At 34.9% G+C, this 18,962-nt stretch overlaps 1 protein-coding gene across 1 annotated transcript in view; it reads right to left on the minus strand.

Moving 5' to 3' along the window:
- Positions 1 to 18,962, minus strand: part of BCLAF3 (BCLAF1 and THRAP3 family member 3) — a 72,103-nt gene that overhangs the window by 48,374 nt on the left and 4,767 nt on the right. Inside the window, 7 exon segments of the mRNA XM_037821189.1 lie at positions 1,254 to 1,368; positions 5,439 to 5,554; positions 7,498 to 7,561; positions 8,250 to 8,364; positions 9,746 to 9,921; positions 17,114 to 17,776; positions 18,151 to 18,729. Of these exon segments, the coding sequence (XP_037677117.1) occupies positions 1,254 to 1,368; positions 5,439 to 5,554; positions 7,498 to 7,561; positions 8,250 to 8,364; positions 9,746 to 9,921; positions 17,114 to 17,776; positions 18,151 to 18,729 (1,828 nt within the window).

Below are 18,962 nucleotides of genomic sequence, written 5' to 3' on the forward strand. Positions count from 1 at the left end.
CAGGCAAATAATTCTTAGATATAACACCAAAAGCATGATTCAAAAAAGAAAAAACTGATAAACTGGATCTCATCAAAAATCAAAATTTTTGTACTTCAAAAGACATCATTAAGAAAATGAAAGCCACTGACTGGAAGAAAATATTTGCAAATCACAGCCCTTATAAAGGACTTGTATCCAGAATACACAAAGAAGCCTGACAACAGTAAGACAAACAACAAAGATCTAAACAGACGTTTCACTTTTTAAAAGATATACAAAAGCCAGTAAGTATATAAAAAGATGTTCAACATCATTAGATTTAGGAGAAGCACAAATTAAATCTACAATGAGGTGCCAATTCACACTGACTAGAATGGCTATACTACAAAAGACAAGAGAATGACAAATGCTGATGAGGATGTGGAGAAAAGGGAGCACTTGTACACTGCTGGTGGGGATGTAAAATGGTGCCGCCTCTTTGGAAAATAGTTCAGCAGTTCCTCAAAAAGTAAATCATAGCATTACTACACACCTCAGCAATTCCTCTCCTAAGTATGTACTCAAGAGAATGAAAATATATGTCTACACCAAGACTTGCATGTGAATGCTTACAGTAGCATTGTTCATAATAGTCAAAAAGTAGAAACAACCCAAATTTCCATCAACTGGTGTAAACAAAATTGATATATCCATGCAATGAAATAATATTCATCAATAAAGAATGAAATAATGATACTAGTACATGGATGAACTTCAAAAAGATAATGCTAAGTGAAAGAAACCAGACACAAAAGATTATATATTGTATGATAAGTTTATAAGAAATGTCTGGAAAAGGCAAATCTTAGGGAGAGAAAGTAGACTAGTGGTTGGCAGGGAGTGGAAGTGGGGAATAACTAAACAGGCATGAGGGCTCTTATTGGTAGGAAAATGTTTGAAAACAGGATTTTGGTGATGGTTTCACATCTTGATAAATATTCTAAAAACCATTACATTGTATACCTGAAACAGGTGAATTTATGGTACATAAATTATATCTTAATAAAGTTCAAAACATTATCTTAATGAAAGCTGGTACTATAATAAATCCAATAAAATCCTGCTATATCAAATAAGAGATTCTTATTTTAACTTTCAGCCTCAACAGAATCTTGAAATACATACTCAATGAACAATTACAAACATTATGAAAAATACCAGTGATCCCTGTACAAATATATGTGAGGAGAATGGAATGGAGAAAAATGAAAAATTTGGAACTGCAATCTTACCATGTGAGGTTTCTGAATAAATTTTCTAAAATTTGATTTTATAAAGTGTATAGGTTTTTGGAATCCATCAGCATGAGTATTCTTCAACTTTGAAAAACTGGAGTGCTCATTATTTCTAAATAAAATGAAAGAGAGAGGATAAGAATCTTTTAGTTTACCTTTACCCAACAAAGAGAAAAGAAAAATCAAAATACCACCTTTGGAGAGAATTAAAGTAGCACAACAGTAAAATACTGATTACCTATCCCTACTAAAATTACCAGTGACAGTTATCAGGGCTAGAACCCTCATTTTTCAACAAATGTTACTTTAGCTAAGTTTGAAGTTAGCAACAGGGGAAAATTTTTGGATGAGAGTTCTCAATCCAGGGACCGGCTTGTTGGGGGCTGTACCCCCTGAAACAGTATGTATAATGTCTGTCTTCTGAGGAAGGTCAGGGTAACGCAGGTCTAGATCAGTTGACAACACTGAACCCCATTTGCTGACAGACTCTTATTAGTGAAAGCACTGATGGATCATGACCCAGTTCATTCATCAGAGGTGAAATATATCACTGGTTCAGGTTCCCCTCACTGGTAGGCAAGCCACATGGCTACATGAAATCAACACCCCCTCGGCAGGCTCTATCTGGGAACCTATGAAAAGCTATTTCTCCAATATAATGTGGTTATATTCACTTATAAATCCTATAATCATGAGTCTCCTACTTCTTTTACTTGAACCTATAATTTTCAATGTACTTTTTAAGTTTATTTCTCAGAGACATAAAGCCTATGGATTGTGCCTATGCTGGTTGAGCCCTGAAACACAGCAGGTAGGCAGTCAACTCCCACTCTCCAGTTTTTCTGGCCTTCCCTGGACAACTAACAGAAAGATAAGGATGGACCAGCCCCATCCCAAAAGCAAGGAGTAACTTCAACAGCAAGCAAAATAATTCCATTCCTCTGCCCCATAATATATACATTCCTCCTCAGCTTGAAGCAGCCAGAGTGGTCATCATCCCAAATCCCTCAAGATTGAGGAATGAACAAAAATAAGGGGGGATTTTAACTGCTGACTACAGCAGATTTACTGTTGTTGTAGTTATTATCTTGTTTTAACTGAGTAATTTGTGACATTACTATTTTTTAAAAAAATGTGCTATCATCAGTTGTAACAAATGTTTCACACCAGAGCAAGTTGTAGTTGGCAGGGTGGTGTATGGGAATCCTCTATGTTATGCATGAGTGTTCTGAAACCTACAACTTCTCTAATAAAGAAAAAAAATATATAGCATGTCTCAAATATCGAGTGAGACACATTTATGCTCAAAAATCATTCACTGTTTAACTGAAATTCTAATTTAACTGGGCATTCTTACTTGGTGCTGTCATGTGTGGTTGGCTGGCTACAGATGCCTAATTCTGAGCCTTTTGTGTTTGTCTTTAACAATGAGTACATTCATAATATTACTGAATTGTACACTTGAAAATGGTTAACATGGGAAATTCTGAGTTGTATCTTTGTTACTACAATAAAAAGTAAAAAAAAAAAAAAAAAAAAATCCCCCAGGCTCTGTCAAAATGCTCATGGCATGATATTAAGTGAAGAGAGCAGGGCAAAACTGTAAAGTGAGCATAAGTTCAGTGATTTAAAATACACATACATATGCCCAGAAAAATAAATGACAGGAAATATACTAAATATTAACTACCTATACTAAATATTAACCGTGGTCATCTCTGACAGGTGAAATGAAGAATGCCTTGTACTTCTGTTTTTATACTTTACTCTTTTTTTCCAAATGTTTACCCTTAGCATGTACTCCTACTTCTATAAACAAAATAAAGAACTTTATATAATATTCTTTGCAAATCATAAATCTGATAAAGGGGCAGTAGTCAAAATATATAAAGAACTCTTACAACTTAATAAATGGTCAATAAGCAAAAGAAAAGATGCTCAATATCATTAGCCATCAAGGAAATGCAAATCAAAATCACAATGAGATACCACTCCACACCCACTAGGATGGCTATAACAAAAAGACAACAAGTGTTGGTGAGGATGTGGAGAAACTGAAACCCTCCTACATTGCTAGTGGGAATGTAACAGGGTACAGTTGCTTTGGAAAATAGTTTGGCAGTTCCTCAAAAAGTTAAACATAGAGTTAACATTTGACCCAGCAATTCCACTCCTAGGTTTAAGAGAAATGAAAACATATGTCTACACATAAACCTGTACATAAATGTTCATGGAAGCATTATTCATAATAGTAAAAAAGTGGAAACAATGCAAATATTCATCAACTGATGAATAAATAAGCAAACTGTGGTATATCCATATAATGGCATCTTATTTGACAATAAAAAGGCATGAAATACTGATACATGCTAGCAGGTGTGGAACTTCCTTTTTGCAGTGATGAAAACGTTCTAGAATTAGACAGTGATGATAGTTGCTGGTTGCATAACTTTATGAATATACTAAAAACCACTGAATTTTTCACTTTCCAAAAGTGAATTTTATGGTAAGTAAACATTATCTTAATGATAAAAAAAATCCTCATAGCTCTACTATGCCATACCAACTATCCAATACAAATAAAATAATCTGACAAGCCCAGCAAAAGACACCTTGCAGGAAGACATTGTTGCACCCCACAACACCATCCTCAAACATAACATTAATAATACCGAATGCTGACCAGCTTACTTAATCTTACTTTATTAACCTTACTTAACCTTAACCACCACTGTGAGGTTGGTGTAATTCTTATCCCTATTTTATAGATAAAACTGAGACTGATTTGCCCAAGGGCAGTCACATAACTAGGAGGCTACAGAACTAGGCATTGAACTCAGGTCTAATTCTAAAAGTCAAACTCTTAACCACCTCAAAAGATGAAGATATATTCTTGAGCATTACATGGTTTTTATAATATGCTGATCATCTTTAAAATGTTTTTTAAAATCCCATTTCTTAATATACTGAGTTTCTTATATACTGAGTTTCTTATCCTTGCTAAGTCAAGAAAATCATGGCAGAAAGTTTGTCAATAAAGAACATAGTGATGACATGCATTAACCATATCATATTAAGAAATTGAAGACTTTCATCCACTAAAGGACAAGATTTTAACTATTTTATTTTCAATTATGTTTCATATGCCTCAATTCACATTTTCTCTACCTTTTAATTAGTCCCAACTATTGTCAGAATCAGGTCCAGTTTTAAACAAGCTCTATGTATTTAGACTAAGGCCTAGTTAGTCATAGACTTGATAAAAAAAATCTAGTCAAATATCTTAGCAATTTGAAACTAAGGACTATGGAAAAACAATTAGCTCTGGCCCTTCTTATTCACACATTCCCATTTTCTGGGAGATCCAAATAATCTGAGGACTCTTGGATGAATTAGAAATTTTGTCCCATTCAATGATCTCATAATCATATGGGGTCCCAGAACTGTCATGAGTTCCATAAAGTTTCCAGAACTAGAGATAAACTGGGGCCAATGTAGAATACTCAGAATCTCTAAAAAGAGGAACAAGGTTAGGAGAGAAAAATGAGGATCTACTGACAACCTATTTGCCACCCATGGCATAAGTAATTCACATGTATCAGCTCCTTTAATACTTATAACCTCTCTACCTTATAAATATGGTCATTCTCATTTTATAGATGGAGAGGCTCCAAAGACTAAGCAAGCTTGCCCAAAATCAAACAGCTTGTAAATTGGCAAAAGTGGGATTCAAACTCTGATCTCCCTGCATTTCTACACCCGGCTCTGGTTCATGGTCAGACATCATGAGGGGCTCCAAAAGAGAATTTTACTGACCTCTGAAAATTTTGGACTATTCAAAGAATAACAGAATCTAAAAGGCAAACTGTTTCAGAGTCTCAATGAATTTGAGTAAAACAGTCCATAAACTTTCTGGTCCTGGTTCCTGCTGATATTTAAAAAGCTGTTATACTTTTTTCTAGAATTATAAAGACCTACCCCCATAATATTCGTTTAAATCCAAAAGAATAAGATCGTCATTGAATAACTGAAACATTTTAACAGATTTCACTTAAACAAATAAAATGGATTTGAAGAATCAAATCCCTAGACTAAAATGAAAGCAATCATCACACAGAAAATTGAAAAATACGCTGAAACCAAAAGCTCCCTGTTAATAGGATGTTTTCAGCAACTAATTACCTCTCTGCGGCACTAGCTATGTGAAAAATGTGCTCATCTTCATTCTGTAACCATTCTTTTCCTCTTCTTTCAATGTCATGTCGTAGGTCATTTGGATCTATTATTTTGACCAGAGTCTGAGGAATTTTGACAGAAGACAAACCATTCACATTACTGTTAGTTGCACAAAGACCATATTTAACAAGAACCTTAAGTAAAAGTCCTTAATAAGTTAACTTATACTCATCCTGCTAATGGTAGTATAAACTGATACAAATATTTTGAGACATAATTGACAATATACAGAAAAGTTTGTAACATTGAACCAGGAATCCCACTTCTGGGACTCTAACCCAAAGAAAAGGCTGCCTACCCAAATATATTCAAAGTATTATATTTAAAATAACCAAAAAAAGAGAAAGCAATGGGGACAGGAAGAATGATTAAATTATGGTAAATTAACTCAAAGGAATAATGTACAACCATTTAAATTATGGTAATAAAGATTATGTAACAACATGGAAAATACTTATTGAAAAAGTTAATTAAAACTTAAAAAGTCTCAATCAAAAAAGGTCTTGGGGAGTTCAGAGATTTTACATAAAAGGAATATTATTATGGTTTAAGTAAAAAAGAAAAAACATACAAAACTGCATATACTATGATACAAGATGTAAGTTCAAGGAAAGATGATATAATAGTACATGGATGATTAAAAGTTTTCTGAAAATATAATTTATTCAATAAACTAAACTCTCTCCATAAGTTCAATAAAGATTGTAACTATTTCATGATTGAAAAAATTATTTATATATTTTATTAGAAATGTATTAAAAATCTGTCCTACACGAAATAGTTTCAGTGGCTGAGAGATTTCAAATGGAGTCGAGAGGTCACTCTGGTGGACATTCTTATGCACTATATAGATAACACCTCTTAGGCTTTTTCTTTCAGAACCTGATATACTTCTAAACAAGAGCCAGTCTTCTTCCCCTCTAGCTAGTTAAGACAGTTTTCCTAACTAATAAAGAAATGGGTGGGAGGGAAAGTGTTGAGTGGGAACCACAGACAACCCGTAACAATAAAGAAATTAAATATTATTTCCATTATTTTGCTAGTTCATATTCTGTAGAATCTTTCTTACATTCTATAGGAAACAAGAGAGCAATAGCAAATGAAATTTAGTTTCTTTGCATTCATTCCATGTGCAATTTTAAAACATATTCTATATGACTTCTTTTGCATAAATAACAGTGTAAAACAGTTTAGGAATGAATATTAAAGGCTATAATTTTGTGTCAATTTTATAAAGCTGTTTTCTTTAGGGATTGTCCTGTAACCACACAGCAGTTTTACTTGTAACTGTAAATGTTAATTTTGCTTATTTCCATTCCTTTACTTGTTATCTTATGTTTACAACACTGTTAAAACCTGTAACAAAATGCTTGCCCCAGCAGGCTTTTGTCAGGTCTTTACGGCCTGTTTATTTAGCTTATTTCCATTCCTTTACTTGTTATCTTATGTTAACTGAGCAATTTACAACACTGTGGCAACCTGTAACCAAACACTTGTCCCAGCTGGCTTTTGTCAATTTTCAAGGGCTTCTTGGGCCTGTGCTTGCACACATCCTATTAACTATAACCAAAACATAACCAATCAATATACGTCAACTTGAAGTCACTGTCTCCATCTCCCTTTGTTTGAATTCCATAAAAACCCTAAGCTCTTTAGATTCCAGGGAGGCTCCTGTCTCCATGCCAGCTCACCTTGCACGAAAGCTTTCTTTTCTCAAAATCCTGATGTCATGGCATTGACTTCTGTGCCCGTTGGGCAGTGAACCCCTGCTCGGTAACAGTCTCTCTTGGGGAATATTTTTGTGTTTTATCCCACTATGTCAGTATTCTCATTTCAACTTGGCTGATAATCAGAATCACTTGGAGAGATTCTTAAATTTCAGATTCCTAGGTCTCAATCCTTCTTCCTCATCTACTTTAACCCCTTTAATATTCCCCATCAACAATTCCCTTTCCCATTAGTATACCAATGAGATGATCTCTCATCAAAAATTGTATTCACTTACCTGTTCTGATTCAAATTTCAGAGTTTGTTTATTCTGAAGTTCAGCCAAAGACATATCTGTTCTCCTAAAATAATAAAGGCATATTACATTTAAATTATGTTATCCACTTATACTTTGATTCCATTTACTATCGAATGGAATTTGAAATACAGCTGGAAGTAGTAAAAGAAACTTGTTATCAGGTGGTTTTTTCATCTGTATGGCAGTCTCCCAGGATATATATCCTGTGAACGATGTTACAGTGAAGCTTTAGTGGTCCTCAAATCACTAGTCTGTGTAACCTCAAACTGCTCCAGAGATACACTGCATTCTAACAATAAATCAGCTCACAAAACAGGGTGCACCACCTGCTTGGACAAGTGCCAGTAGAAGACATAAGTTTTCATCTGGCTGTCCTCTGAACAACAGCCATTTTTGACCACATGAAATAACCCATGATTTCAGTGGCTCGACAACTGTCTTTCATTCTTCCAGTGATAACTTCAGTAGACACAGCAGAATCAAAGTTAGGTAGGCAAATATTTTCAAAATCCTACACATTTAAACACTGCTAGTCAATGGCTACAAAACAACCCATTTCATCAAAGTGCACTGACTCAGTACCTGCTTGGGTTAGTCCTGTTTTTAGGTAGGAAATGCAGTCCTAGAATCTAGAGCAAGCCCAGGTAAGCAAGCTCAGGAAGCAGCACCTTCTGGAATTTGTTGAGGCTTATTCCCAAGAATTAAAAGGAAATACAACAGTCAATCATTACCTGTGAATTTCTGGATCTGAATTCAATTTAATTTCATTTACATCTGCATTTTGTGGCTCTTGCATCTTTGAGAAGCGTTCATGTAGAGTAATGCCAGGTGATGGAAAATAATTTGCTGAAAAAGGAAACAAATGGTTTTATCTCAATGTAAAACTGATTCCACTAAAAAGATTATATATAAACACAGGAAGAAGGCACTATTAAAAAAAAATCCAATCTATTTTCTCTTGAAAATAACGTAGGACCTAAACTTATTACACAGACTAATTCGTAGTGCTCACGTGCGTTCCTAAGCCCCAAGGCCAAACGACAGTAAAAACAACAGATTTATTAATCCAAGGATTCCGCTCCTATTTGCCATGCCTGCTTACTTGTCAGGGGTGGGGAGGTCGGAGGGTGGGGGTGAGGTGGAAGATAGTGGCTCTCTCAAAGTGAGGACCTTTCTTCTCCAAGGTAAGACCTTGCTATATCTGGGGGGAAAGATGGCACAGAGCCCTGCAGTTCACCTAGAGTAAAAATTAACTCCCCACACAACTCGGTAACATTAAAACAATTCTGAACGAATGCTAAATGTCACGTTTACATATTATAGAAGGTCACCCAATGCCATTTTACTTCAATTAACATTAACTTAAGTTCATGAAAATATTCTGACATCAGCTATGCTTTTAACAGGATATAGAGAAAGAAGATATGCTTGACCCATCAGAAAGCTACTTAAGCAATCCTTTTTCCTAACTTACTGACCCTGTTCTGGGACAACCCCCTGGACTTTCTGCAATACCAGCTCCCTTTCTGCCAAGAATCACACTTGCTTTGGGTGAGAGAAGCTTGAGCTGGGAGGGTAAACTGTTCCAGACAAACTGCATGCTTTAAAGTCAATACATGCCTTAGTTTAAGGAAAGCAGAGAAAATAATTCATTTTTGAAAAATGTTTTATGAAAGTTAAAAACAGATTAATGTAATCATCTACTAAGAAATATGAAAGAAAAAATTTAAAATTCTTGAAGGCCTCCAGTTTTAAATACCTACAATTGCCTTAATTACACAATATCACTGGGGAAATACTCATTATGTAACTTCCTGGTATCATAAATAAAGTATGCCAAATCAAACTGGAATTTTTTTGTTGATCACTTAACATCATCCTTATGACACAGGGAGCCCCAGCTTCCTTCTCCCTGTTAGGCTATCAGTTATTGCTACTTGCTGTTCTCAGTATGTGTGCCTTTTGCAGAAACCAACCTCTCCCTTTCTAAACTGCAACTTCTAATCTGCTGCTGAGTTGAAGCATACAGTTATTGGAAGTACACGTGAAGAACAACTAAGTTTTGAATGAATGCCTAATACTCTCTCCACTAGATCTCCTAAATGATCAAACTTACAATGAAATATTTATTACTATTCAACTATACCATGAGATATTTACCTATATCTAATGAAAAACCAAAATTATTTTTGTGTTATCCCTAATGTATGTGGCAAAATATACCAACCTTTAACTTGATGGATAATTGTTATGATTTCCTGAGTAAATTCTCCTGTAGGTTTTTTTTCAATATTCTGAGTTGAGTCAAGATGTTCAAACACTGGATGAAAGTTCTCACTTTTCCTGCCAACAGCAACCAAATCATGTGACATCTGCCTCTCTGTGGAATAGCTAGAAGCAACCCTAAAATAATTTGCAAATGTTTAACTAAATTTGAAACAAAATATTTTGCTGAGAAAAGAACTTATTAAAAATTAATCAAGATATCTGTAAGACTAAAAAGATGTTTATCTTTTCTTATAATTAAGGCACTAAATTGTATGCCATAAAATGTATATAATAACCAGCAGGAGAAAATAGCCATAGATAAAAGATTTTTTTTTGAGTTCTCCTTTTCAAATCAGATCATTAAAATTTGCCACTTTCATTCATAAAATCCTCAAAATTCTAAGTTTAACAATTTTCATTTCAAAAAAATACAGCAAGGCATTCAAAATACTCAAAACGCAAAATATATTCAATTCAATTATTTTCTACTCTCGACTGGCCATAAAATTGTAACTCTGGCAAGCTTATACTTTCTCAAAAAATGACCACATTTTAAGGGCTGGTATCAAACATAAGAAATTGTATGAATTCATAAAACTTCTTACACTTCTTGTATCAGTAATGAGATGCTGAAATAGTATTTTCAAATCAGATCAAATTCTGTTGAGATGAATTTAATCACTTACAAATTCTCACTCAGCTCTCAGAAAGTAGCCTTTGTTGTTAGCAAAGCTACAATCATTAGACCAATTATAGTGATTACCTTAATCATAACTTTAAAGAAATGCAACCATTTACAATATAACCCCAGCTATTTCACCACTTTAAAGTTTTCTTAATCTTTACAAATTTTGTCAAGAGCTCTCCTGACTTCTAGATACTACTAAAAAGTGACAATGATTATGATGATGATGACGACAACAACACAGACAGTTAATTATTGAAGGCTTAACACCTGCCAAAAACTGGGCTTGGTGTTTATAAACATTATCTTTACAATAGCCCTATGGGAAAGGTGTCTTGGTTGTTTTGTTTTATATCCCAGAGGTTGAGCATTCAAATGAATATCATCCTTCCAAACGTCATAATGGGAAACTATCACTCATTTTAAAAATGCTGCTCTTTCTTAAAACTACTCTTCAATTCTTCCTCTAGAAGCAGTTTATGGGTCACAGAAGAAAATGTTTCATTATTTTACATTTGTACCTCATTTTGGACACCAAATGACACTAACCAGCTTGCACCCATCTTATTCCTCTACACCTAACTCTAAATGGCCTTTAGCTCTTCCCCCAAATCAGGTTTACCATTGGAAGAACTGAGATTTACAACTGCTGGAGTTCTTGGTAAGTATGTTACAGGCTCTGAAGATAAATTCAAAAGAGCCCTGATTTATCTTTTAAATAATTGCAGTACCACTAGAATAAATGATATAACAAAAACTAATCAGATGGATACATTTTGGGGTGTGCATCTTTGCATGCACATATTTACTTATTTATTTAAGTCACCTAACAGCCATATGTCCAAAACTGCTCCAAGGTTATGAAAGGCTTACAGATACTGTTTGACAAAAAAATTTAACTCCTCTAACAAGATGGTTTTAGGTGCCTATTTACAACTTATCATAGGAGAGACTTTCATCCAATTTTCCATGCTCTCTGCTCTCAGATCAGCACAGCCGAAGACAACACCCTGCCACGGTAGAAACCCAGAAAAATGATGGTACAGCAGGTTGAATCACTGCTGTGATTTCCCTTCTTTCCTCCTCACTTGTTCCAAGCTTCCTACTGTGTATCTGATAACGGGCCATGAGACATTTACTGGATAAATGTTAGAAAGGTCCCCAAACTCCACTAACAAAGAACCACAAATGTTCTCTTTTAAAGGGATTTGATATTACAAAAAGTCTGCTCCATACCAAAAAATAACTTTAAAAATATTTCACAGGAGAAAAATCTTTTAATAGAACTAAAAAAAGATCCATCCTCAAGGGGAAATTGATTGATAACTTTTTAAGTTAGCCTTGGTTTTTGCCAAGATGAAACCAGCTGATAAAGGCTTCAGATTTTTCAGGGGTTAATTACTGAAATTTACTTGTAATTTATTATAAATTAATTTTTGGCATAACTCCCCACCCAATCCAAAACCCTCAGTCCATGAGTGCTGTGGTATATACCCTAAAAAGTTATTTAATTCCTGAAATTTTAGTATTTAAACTTGCTATCAGTTAAAAATTATTCTAGAGTTCCCCACTGCAAGACTTATAACAAAATATTAAAATTATCATTTTCTAGAAAGTAAACATAAACCCAAAATCTTAGTCTTTTAAAAACAAATACGATCCTTGTTACAAGAAAAACACTCTCTGAGACTGGAGAATGAAAAATGTTCTAGGTATTCACATTTGTAAATTTAGTCACCTCTGACTCATTTCCCTTTTTACTATTTCCTATGACATGTACTGATTAACAAGTTAATAAAGGCAGAAAATACCCTCAACTCAAGTAATTAAGCTGGAAAGATCAAATACTCTCACTTGAGATGCATTTTGGACAGTTTTAAAAATTAAAATATTGCTAAAAACTTGTATTCTAATACCATTTCTGGTACTGGTTGAATCAAATCTTCCAAGTTCCTTTGTTCTCCCTCCTCCCCATTCCCCAGCTTTTTTTCTCTGTTTAAGGGTTCTTCCACTGACATCCTATCTGAGTGTTGTGTATAATAACTAAGAAAACATAAAAAGCAACATTAAACCTTAATTTCCTCTTTTAAACCTTTAGGATCCATTAAAAAAGAAAGAAAAAATAAAACCAACAATGCATGGCAAAACAACATTAAGAAAAAACCCAACAACAAGCAACTAATAACCCCCTGATCTTTTGGGAGTGTGTAATACATAAAAAATTCCAAATAACTTACACATGGTTTTCCTTTCAGTTTTCTTCCAACTAATAACTAACATGTGTACAGCATCCTACAGTTTATACTTTCCCAATAATTATATTATGTGCTCCTATTTTCCTAAGAAAACATTTACAATTCTGGCAGTTGAGGGAAAAGGGTTAGGGAGACTGCTACTCCCCTAATTCAGCATCTCCTTACTTTTTTCACAAAAGGCCCTTAACAGGCCTGCTTCCCCAGCCCCAACATCCTTCCAAGCCACCGCATAGAACACAACCCTCTGGCAGACAGATCCGAGCTGCCTGCCCTCTCCTATCAGGCAATCCTGCCTTCGCAGCCTCCTTTCCCACTATCCCCTTTCCCTGACTGCTCCAAACCACACAGCTCTAAGTTCCGTGTATATTTTTCCGCCTTTGTTAACTTGGACATATCTTTCATCCCATCTCCACATGTCTAAAATACACCAACCTTCAAAGCCTAGCCCACATGTCAACTCCTGCATGAAACGTTCCCTAAATCTCCCAGGTTAGTATCATCCCTTACATGCTGAGTTGCACATCACTTTATATGTCTCTGTGCCATGGTACTGTATTACCAATGCTGCCCTATTTATCTATAAACCAGAGGAGATGAAACCTAATCTTACACAGGTCCACAGTCTCAGGGTACCTGACAGACCATCTCACATAGGGTAGATCCTCAAAAAATATCCACCGAATGAACAAATGAATGAATGGAAAATGACCTGGAATTTGAAATGAGTGTTTCAGCTAAAGAGATGATAAACGTTAACATTTTAAGTGAGGTCAATTTAATTTTGTTTTTAACTTTCTTGGCTTACATTTTACATTTTTTTACCTAATTAAGACCAAATTAAATTTTAAATATTTGACTTTTAATATTATAAAATCTCAAATATATACAAAAGTTCAGAGACTTGTATGATTAGCCTCCATAGGCTCACCAACCAAACTTCAGTAATTATCAATACATGGCCAATGGAAGCAGACTCAGAGCCAGAAGGAAATGCAGGTTAATTTTGGCTCAGAGGTGTGGCCAGGTGACCCATCCAGTGTCACAGAGCTGCTTAGTGGTCCACACCTTGCACCCCAACCCTCAACAGAATATTCACCTTTTTATACTAACACTAAGAAGCGAGGGTGAATAATAAGAACGAAAGGGAACTTTCAATTAATCTACCCTTTGATTAAAAAGAAGGCATGAGAAATGTCAGGAGAAAAAAACTTAGTTTTGTGTGCTACACAACAGTGAGGTAGCAGGTCTGTCTATTACAACCTAGGGCTTATTTTGCCTCTATCATGGCAAACTTGTGCAATTAGGTTACATTCCTTCAATCCTAGCTATAGTTTTTCACATTTTCCCCTGCCTATGAGGCACTCCTTTGCTCAGTGTCAGGGCTCCAATGACTTCTGGGGCCCACCACCCCCTTTATCCCCATTCCCCATTCAAAACGGGGAAAGACTTGATGGGGGTGGGGGAAGTATCTCTCCAGTGGGAAATCAAAAGATTAAATGCAAATACAGCCTATGCAATCATTCCACCATCAAAGGAGTCCATCATCACCAGCTTATTCTGCTCTGGAAGCCGGTACCTCATCCTCCTTCCCACTTCCCTCCTAGCCTGACCAAGGGCGAGTCCCTTACCTACTTGGCCCAATACTAAACCAACACCTCCCTTCATCTGTCCCAAAAGTTACAGGTGAATACAACAGTTCATGTTTTGGGTACACGACAACCTTAATACAAATTTTCATACTGAAAATTTAACTTACATTGTGAAATATATTAATTATGACTCATATAACTTCTACCTCTTAGAAGTTTCTGACAAAGTGGGTCACTAGAATAGTTGCTGTTAACGGAATTATTAACTACACAAGGAACATTCCAGCAAGTGCCTACCTACTGCTGTTCTAGATACAAGCGGGAATCTAGAAAAATCACCATGCGATAATATTATGCTTTCTACCATACTCGTAACTGGAAGAACAAATATCAATATACAGCCAAAGCTAAAAAGGTAAACAAATGCACAAAACTAACTATCTCAGTCTTTCAAAAAGTGGATAAAATTTCTAGATTTTAAACAACAAATAAACTTTTATCTGCCATCTAATTATGATTATTTTCATCTTTCAAGCAGAAGAAAATCTAATTTGTGTTAACAGTTGAGAACATATTTCTATTAAGGGCTTTAACTACCTTTGTTTTATGGATACTTCATCACTCAATATATAATTAAATCCACTCCCCAAAATTCTTCTACAACTCACTTACCAACAAATAATTACAGAGAGAAAGATTTTTGTTGAGTATGACAGCTTATCATACTGAAAAGGTACATATATTTGTTCAGTTATTTATTCTTCAATGGAAGCTCTTTATTACACAAGCTGTCCCACAGAGCCAGGCTGGGTATTAAAATATTTGCTGAGTGCTTACTCTATGCCAGGTCCCACTGATAGGTCATGAAATTTTACAAAAACATAGTTTATAAATTCAAAACAAAGGATGCAGCAGCCTCAATTTTGGGAAACTAATTTTTGTGACATATAATGGTTAAGCTTCCATTTCTCAATACAAGATTATAAAATTAGCTGAGGTCTATTAAAATAAAACTCTTCAAAACTGGTATTTCTAGCATTCTTTAAAAGTACTACAACCACTTTATTCTTTTAAGTATAAAACACTTCATTATTAAATATGGGGGAATCATTACATTATTTTAAAGAGAAAAAACAATATTTTTGTGCATTTCATTTTACATAAATTTTACCTCAAAAGAAAAAAATGAACTGTAAATAAAAATTAAATACTGAAGTATTTAAAGGAGAGAGTATAGATGTCTGCAACTTACTTGGGAATAACCAAAAAATTAAGATGGAATGATAAGATAAAAAGATGAACAGATTATGTGATTACAAAGGTAGAGTAAAATGTTAACTGTTGACTTTACATGGTGAGTATATAGGTGTTCACTGTATAATTCTTCCAAATTTTCTTTGAACATTGTCATATGATAATGTTGGGGAAAAAAGGCTTAAGGTAACATCCTTCAACTATATGCCTACAGCAGCCTTTGTACTCTTAAGACTAAGAACTAGCAGGAAATATAATAACACAAAAATGATGTAAGACATATTCAATGAAAAGATATAAAATTATTAATATGGTATTATGACAACCACGTATAAATATACCAGAAAAACAACAAAGGAACTGTCCTAGGGTAGTAGGATAAGGGGTGTATTTTTCCCCCTCTACTTCCAACTTTCTAAAATGTAGCTATATTTATAAATGCTTTCTGTACGCATATAAATACATGTATGTATATTTTAAAATATTTTTGCTAGTAAAATGAATGTAAGGGAAACATGGGGGAGGGGACCGCCATATCTAACTTTCTTTTAAGAAAAGAACAAAAAATAATTCGTTTAAAAAAAGAGAGAAAACGACTGTGTGTTTACCTCTCTCTCCCTCCCATCCTACTCCTTGGATGCGCTTTTATGTTTTTGATTCAAATACAATTATGAGACGACTATAAAAATAAATGCACCAAATCAACATGGCACATCAGTTTTTCATTCACATTCTGTTAGTGTATTAAAGGTGATGAACTGACTTAGCTGATTAGCCAACAGTAGTGTTTTATTCTCAGAATCTATAAACAAAGCTAATATTCATAATGAAACAAGGCATGAGTCTGGTTTAGGAGAATACAGCCTATTAATATAGTCATCTATTTTTTAAAGTCATTAAGAGCTAAACCAAATTTCTTATAAATAGGTATCTTCTTAAATTACAGTCTAATTTCTTCTTCCTAGGACAGTCTATTCAGTTGAGCCCCAGTCACTGTGAGATCACAGCAAGAACCGCACTAGGTCTCACATCACCTTAAGTCACAAGGGGACATATGGATTCGAGACCCAACCCCTCTGACTGAGACAAACCATTTCATCTCTCATGGCTTCACTTTCCTCCTCTGTAAAATCAAGGCCTGCTAAGGTACCTTACAGCTCAAAAATTCTTGGAATTTCAGGCAATAGGGAATATAAACTTGGAGAAACAGCAAGGAATTGTTCTCCTTGAGTTCCACCCAGCCTATCCCTGAACAAGAAAAATCTGCAGCATAAAAACATGTAAATTCATGAAAAGGAACAATTCCATGGATTGCCCTGTACCCAAAAGCATCCTGAGATACAAAGAGGCAACAAGCAGACCTGAGACTAACCCATAAGACTAATCACAGAATCCACCCTTATGATAGGACTTTTTTTGAAAAATCCAGGCAATTTCTCCACTTCAATAGATTTTAAAAACAATATGAATTCCATTTTCAAAGCTGAAAATAAAGGTGACAGAAACATTTATTAAATATCATAAAGAAAAAACAAAGATAATACCTGAATGCATCTACTGTTTTCTTCACATCTAGTTTAATTGCAAGTGATTTCCTCCTATGACTGACAGATGAGGGTTTCAGATCTGAAAGTTTTTGACTTTTATCAACTTGGTTACTGGAAAGATTGCTCTCTTTTCTGAAATCTCCTTCTTTCCTTATTTTTCCCTTCTGTTTGTCATTAAAAGGTGTCAAATCAACATCATTTTTATTTGAATGAGTAAAGGCAATGCAATCTTTTTCAGATTGTTTAAGAGGGTCTTTGACTAGCCCATCTTCAGTCTGTCTCCCTCTTTCAGCATTAAAACAATCCGATTCTCTATCTACAGGACCCTTCTGAGAACAGTATTTTCTATGTCCTTCTTTAGAGTACTTTTGAGTTCTTTCATCAGAAAAGTTCTGGTTCCCGTCTGAGGGCCTACAATGTCTGTGGCGATAGTCAAAGGATATCTTGGTTCCTGAACTTGTCTCGCAGTATTCTCTTTCAGCATGTCGATAATACTCAGGTCCAAAGTTCCTCTGATCATTTTTTTCTTGGTAAGATGGAAGAGAATGCTCAGGCTTCCACTCTGGGTTCCTGGTAGGCTCTCTGATTTCATACCTCTCCACGTCTTTAGGTCTTTTTGATGGGTGTTCATATTTCCTGAAATCACGATCCTCAGGATACCTGTGTTGACATAAAGCAGTTTACACTTGCACTAGAGAGAATAAAGTGAGAATTTATATGTATAGAATGTCGGACAGCATGGCTTTAAATGTAGAACGCAGAGGCAAATTAATTTATAATCCCTCAAGCCAACTCATAGAAGCACAAGGTAGTTAAAGAGAAAAATACCATCTCTTTTCTATATTCTAAATTGAACATGATTTACCATAAAAAATAAATACTTCACTACTACCAGTAGACCATAACTAAATTATAATGCTTTTTATCTTTTTAGACAAAAGCTTTTCAAGGTGGTTGTCTTCAACCATAAAGTAAACAGACTTTTTCACTCAAGGATTTACACCAAATTACCCAAGTTTAATGTTTTCCTATACCTCTTTTGAAAAGAGATCCTTGTGCCAAAGTCTTCAATGCCTCTTCTAGGTGACTGAGAATATTCTTCTTGTATCCTCTGGTACCTCAGCTCATCTTCATTCCACTTTCCTTCAAATCTACAAGAATCTGCTATTGACCTCTGTGGTGGTTTCTCTCCTTTTCCACTTCCTCTAACTCTGTAGTCATCAGGATTGTATCTTCCTTGTATTTTCTGTGGATAATAATCCCTCTCATGTTCTTTGTAAGGTACACCTTCTGAATATTTAGGCATGTACTGAAATCTTCTATTACCCTCCCCTCTTCCTGGTAAATATGCTCGGTTAGGCTTGTAAGTATATGAATTTTCTAAAGAATTTCTTCTTATATTTGGTGAAGGTGCTCTATGTTCATAAGATCGGTACTCTAGATTTCCACGAGAAGGTATCCTTGGTTTACTCTGTCCATGTTTCTCATATTTTTCACTGTCCATTCTCCAAGCAACAGTTCTCTTTGGATCCTTCCTATATTCACTGTCATAATGCCCGTGAGAATGTCTTTGCCTGCAGTGTTCAGAACTTCTAGATACTGGTGATATAGACCTATGTAAACAAACAGAAAAGTTTAGTCCATTTAAAGACAATAGACTAAGTCTGGCTAAATATGACCTATTTAAACCAGAGACAGAGGGCTTCTAGAATAGATGAAATATCCAATATCTTACTTTAGTCCTTGCTTCACATTAAATATTGCTTTGATATATTTTATATCATGTGCTTTATCATTTTATTTTATAAATTCCCTTTCTTCTGAAGAAGGTTACTGGAATGGTTAT

The sequence above is a fragment of the Choloepus didactylus genome, chromosome X (genome assembly GCF_015220235.1).
Source record: "Choloepus didactylus isolate mChoDid1 chromosome X, mChoDid1.pri, whole genome shotgun sequence".
NCBI lineage: Eukaryota > Metazoa > Chordata > Mammalia > Pilosa > Megalonychidae > Choloepus > Choloepus didactylus.